At 31.5% G+C, this 5,516-nt stretch overlaps 1 protein-coding gene across 1 annotated transcript; it reads left to right on the top strand.

Annotated features, from left to right (window-relative positions):
* The first annotated feature begins 384 nt into the window (after nucleotides 1-384).
* LOC134699518 (snaclec 6-like) lies at nucleotides 385-3,972 on the top strand. Its single transcript, XM_063561116.1, has 4 exons — nucleotides 385-549; nucleotides 1,983-2,070; nucleotides 2,594-2,707; nucleotides 3,824-3,972. The coding sequence occupies exons 1-4, from the start codon at nucleotides 385-387 to the stop codon at nucleotides 3,970-3,972; spliced, it is 516 nt and encodes a 171-aa protein (XP_063417186.1).
* Nucleotides 3,973-5,516: the final 1,544 nt, after the last annotated feature.

Here is a 5,516-nt window from a genome sequence, read left to right on the forward strand (position 1 = left end):
TCGCCAAATAAGAAGACATATTAAAAAAATTTCTTGACATGTATGTAACTGAATAGAAACAAGATAACATGATAATTATAAATTCTAGTTCAAGAAGATGATTGAATTTTTGCTGCAACCAAATTATGGAAAATTGTATACTACCCTTCTTTACTTATCAATATTTCATAATATTGCAGATTTTTTTTTCATTTTAAACACATTAATTTGTTTATTTTTTTGCTCGGATATATATATCCTTTATAATAAAAGATTTCTTATACACATTCCAAAGAATAAAATCTTGTTCAATCTTTGTTGGTATTCCTATTGAAAAATTCAATAAAGCAACGAAACAAATTAATTTATATTTCAATGGTACTTTTAAACGGAGTATATTGACGTATGGTATTTACTTTAGTTACAACAGCTGGAGGCGGAGGAGGAGCTACAGTTTGTTCGGCAGTCACGTGTCCAGCTGGTTATTCGAAGCTTGATGATCTACGAATCAGTCCAAACTGTTACTTGTTTAGTGGAAAAAACGATGCAAGGAGTTGGCATTCTGCTGATGTATTATAAATTTAACAATAGTTATAATTATATCAGTCTCACCACATGTATGACACGCAAATTCGTGAAGCGTTCCATATTTTTCCTGGAAAATATAAGAGTGCATATGCTAAATTTAGATGTGGTGTTGCACCTCTGAGAATAGAAACTGGCCGATATGAAGGCATTATGGTTGACAATAGATTATGTTTTAATGAGCAATGTAAGAAAAATAACTTTATTGAAGATGAGAAACATGTCTTAATTAACTGCCCAGTATATGCAGATTTACGAGCTATTTTATTTAGACATGCTAGCTCTTTTAATTGTGATTTTGTTAATTTGTCTGATGATGATAAATTCAAATTTTTATTCACTGATGAAAATGTGTGTTACTTTTTAGCCAAAATCTGCTATGATGTATTATTAAAAAGAAAAGGTATTTTATATAATTGTAGATAATAATGTGTTTTGTAGAAATTTTATAGTCTCTCATAACTCTTTTTAGAGTGGCTCATGTTGTTTTAAATATTACTGTAATTTTATAAATGTATAAATGTATGTCAATTTTGAGGTGAGACTCTAATAAAGTATTTGTCTTGTCTTGTCTTGTATACAAAAATCTAAATCTTGCTTCATTAGGGATGACATCAAAAGTTCAATGAAGGATAAAAAACTTAATTCACATAGTTTTTTCACTGATCCCCTACCCACCTCTTAACTTAATTTGGGAAAAATTGATTGACCCATATGGATATATGTAAAAATCAATGTCGGATAACCAAATCTTGCAGCAGTTCAACCCTCCCACCCCCCAAATTATTTGAATTAAGTGTTTTATCTTACATTGATCTTTTGATGTCGTCCCTAAGTCATATTTAGTCATATTTAAAAAAGATGGATATATTTTACTAATTTTGGAAAACAATTGGTCTCAAATTATATTTAGTTTTGTACATTTTAAAGTGAAATGAAATTTATCTTCTACTTCTAAGAGGCATAAAGGACAAATTCTGTAATATGAAGTCGTTGCTTTCAAATCGACTAGGAACTTCTTGAACCACTACAGAGATACGTATACCATGTATATTGAGGATGCATATATTACCAGTGTTGCAACTATCTACCACACAGAGACCGAACTCAGAGACCGAATGACGTAAACGTTACCAACTTTATGGTCTTCAACTATGAGCAAAACCTACTGTAAAGGTATTAGTCAGATGTCCTGGCATGATTCCTGATGGAACTATATATATACAGGGTCGGATCCAGCCATTTTAAAAAGGGGGTTCATAACACAGGACAAAAAAGGGGGTTGGTTCCAACTACATGTTCCCATTCAAATGCATTGATCGTCCGGAAAAAGAGGGGTTCATCTGGATCTGCGCCTGTATATATAAAGTATATTTAGTCTGTTACGCTTTTAAAAGGTTGAATTGTTTAATTTTCAGGCTGTTTGTACCAGTACTAAAGGAGCTCATCTCTTAGTACCTGATAGTCTAGCAGAGATAGAGGCACTCCGAAAGAAATTTGGCATTGGTATGTATGTCTTCGTTTTCTGATAAAAGTCGGGCATTGAGAAAGGGAGATAAACCCATGAAATCAGTTTAATATTTAAGCTTTAGAACGTTTCGTAAATCCTTTTTGAATAATTTAGACGTTAACATCTGAGCATGCCTTTTTAAAAAAGAGTAACAACCCAAGAAAAGGGAGGGATTCCAACTACCGGTATATGTCCCCATTCAAATGCATTGGTGGTTCAATTGCAAATTTGGATGTGGACCTCTGGATCCATCAATGCATTTATCATTTATCTTCACTTCATTCAACTATTTTGAGCACGTTTCACCCTTTTATAACAATGTAAAATTTTCATTTAAAGCTCGTAATTTATATTTACCTACATCCAGGTAAATCTCGTAATTTATATTTACCTACATTTATATTTACCTACATCCAGGTAAATCTCGTAATTAATATTTACCTACAACCAGGTAAACCTCGTAAATTATATTTACCTACATCCAGGTAAATCTCGTAATTTATATTTACCTACATCCAGGTGACAACGACGGGGATGTATGGACTGGTGCTAACGATTTAAAGAGTTCCGGGAACTTTATTTTTAAAGTAAACAACAAAAAGTTTGACTTCAACGCTCTACCATTTGGAATAGGTTAGTATGACTTGTAATAGTGACAAATGTTTCGTTCTTGAAAAATCAGATGCAGACAGTTTCACCCACTCATGTGTAAAGTTTATTTATATATAGGTTATGTAAGGAATATGACAGTTAACTTGATATTTATTACAACTGGAAAATCTTAAAAGACATTTTTCGATTCATCTGAACTTATCTATTCTATTTATTCAATTATCTATTAAATTATTCATTAATATAAATATTTAAGGAGGATTTTAAACATATATAATTACTGAATGTATGTTTTTGATCATGTTTCTCAATACCTGAAATTCCCCAGACAACAATGCAGAATTTTGACGTCGCACGAATTTAGTGATGCAAAATTAGGAGCGGATACATGCTTTTTTTTGTCTTCGTTAAACATTTCCTTGAATCCATTGCCAAGTTTAAATCAGTAAAAAAATGTTGCTGTTCTTTTTTGACTGAGTAATGAAAATTGAAATGAAGTCATTAAAAATTTACAAACTGATTGAATTTAGTGCGCTATAAATTTACTTTTTAAGTCTGTGAAAACTTCAGGGCATGTAGTTATAACTTGTAGGTGACCATCTATGTCATTTGCAACACAGTGTAGATATATAACGACTACAACGAAAATAAGATTACCCCTTCCCCTTTTAAATGGTTACTGCCTTAATAGGCTAGTGACTTGAAACTTGAAAAATATAGATCAACGAAATGAACGCCGGATGTAATGGTATAAAGTACACTTTCTATTGTATGTATTGGAGAATGCAAAGCTAACATAAAAGATAGAACAATAAAATATTTTACAAACTTTTGCAAGATAGACTAGTTAGCTGTTATAGATGTCAACAGATCATATACGTGCACAATAATCTTTTACTATAATCTTAAAAGGCGAATTCACAGGCAACCTTGCAGTATCAGCAACAAAAGATTTGGTAGGCCAAACACACCAACGAATTCATTATCTAATTCAATATCCGATTTTCGTGTTTTGTAAAACATCCGTTTTAGGACATTATACTTGCTATATGAAGAATTTTATCTCAAAATTTCAACTGCAATCATCTTTTAAATTTTTGTTTTTTGTTTTTTTACAATTATTATTTTTAATTTTAGAAAATGAAGTGGGCATGCGTGGTAGTTGTGTAGAAATAGAACTTAACGATGACGGTGTTTGGGGTTGGGACGCTGATGATTGTGATGAGCGCGAAAACTATATTTGCGAGCTACCAGTAGTAAGTAAAAATGTAGCAGTAAAAATATAGCACTGAAAGTTAATATCTATGTTTTGTTCTCTTAGTTTCAACTTAGAATTGACCAAACTGAAATTCATCACTTTAAAGCCTCGTTTAATTAAAAAAGATATATATCGATATGTATAATTTTATACTAGTAGCTTGGAATCATACAATTATAACCAATCAACTATTACATCATAGAGGTTTGATCATTTTCAGTATTTCTTTCAAACTTTAGTTGACATTTTTTTTAAATGTTTATTCATTATTGTCATTTTTAAAAACTGTTTAAAATTTATTTTTTGACATCTTTGAATTTTATTTTAAACATTCTGAATTTTTCGCAGTTAATTCCTTACAATCAGTTTTCAATAGCATTTTACAAAGTAGTGAAAATTGTTATTGATCATAATTAACGTATAATGCATTGCAATTTTTTTTCAGTCATGCAATTTAGACGGTTATTTATATGGTAAAAGAGGATAGAAACCTATGTCCAATCTTGTTTTGTCATCTTAGAAGGATTGTTTTCAGGCAAAAACAAAGGTGTGAAATAAATTACCCAACGACTGTATACTTGTTTTCAATTTCTTCTTTAGTTGGTCCATGTGATGCTGAGCAGATAAAAAAATATCTTGCCTAAAAAGTCCAATTGAAAGTTGGATTTCTAGTAAAAGCTCACCATAGTGCTAGTAGATATAAAAAAAAAAAGAAGATGTGGTATGAATGCCAATGAGACAAGTCTTCACAAGTGACCAAAATGACACAGCAGTTAACAACTTTATGTAACCGTACGGCCTTCAACAATGCACAAAGCCCATACCGCATACTCAGGTAGTAGTTTTCACCATAATATATATAAAGGTTGAACGTAGTTTTCAATTTAGACTCGTTTATATTTTTTTCGTTAGGGCTTGTATCATATTTTCCCTCCGGTTTTTATGATCCGTTCATTCTATATTCACTCTTAAAATGCAAGAGTCTATCTGAAATTGAGGGTAAGCTATATGGCCTTCCAAATACCGTTTCGATCCCTAACATCACTGAAGAGACATATATTGTCGAAATCTAGATCTGTTGTAGAAAAACATTATTGACACCTTGTGTTTGTGGCATAACATCTTGTTTATCGTTTTCTGTTTAGTATTAAATTTATATTAAGATTCATCTTGTTACATCTCGTGATCAATTTTATTTGTCAATCGCCAATGGCAGTCAGCAGGGTTTTAGAACATCAGTTGTTCGACCTTTAAAGTCAAATGCGTTTAGTTTAAATATACTTTTTCACTTTTTTGGTATTTTGGATAATGTTGTTTGTGCTGTATTTAGACCCTTCTACAACGAAATTTGTTTTACATGCACACGTATAAAAATTGCGGTTTTTATCCAACGCAATTATAGGTTTGAACGTAGTTTTCAATTTAGACTCGTATATATGTATATACGACTCTAAAGTGCGATGCGGACGCTTAAGTACGGTGGTCACGCTAAAGTGCGATGCTCAACGAAAATATAGCCGTAAGAAACGTAGTTCGATAATGACGTTAACAGTCGTTTATACAAACTAAAAA

Source organism: Mytilus trossulus, unplaced genomic scaffold (genome assembly GCF_036588685.1).
Source record: "Mytilus trossulus isolate FHL-02 unplaced genomic scaffold, PNRI_Mtr1.1.1.hap1 h1tg000070l__unscaffolded, whole genome shotgun sequence".
Taxonomy (NCBI): domain Eukaryota; kingdom Metazoa; phylum Mollusca; class Bivalvia; order Mytilida; family Mytilidae; genus Mytilus; species Mytilus trossulus.

Excerpts from the sequence above, each read along its gene's own strand:
- LOC134699518 (XM_063561116.1), top strand. The coding sequence starts at position 385 with ATGGTATTTACTTTAGTTACAACAGCTGGAGGCGGAGGAGGAGCTACA. Across the intron at positions 2,071-2,593 it reads CCGAAAGAAATTTGGCATTG|GTGACAACGACGGGGATGTA; the intron begins GTATGTATGTCT and ends ACCTACATCCAG. Across the intron at positions 2,708-3,823 it reads CGCTCTACCATTTGGAATAG|AAAATGAAGTGGGCATGCGT; the intron begins GTTAGTATGACT and ends TTTTAATTTTAG.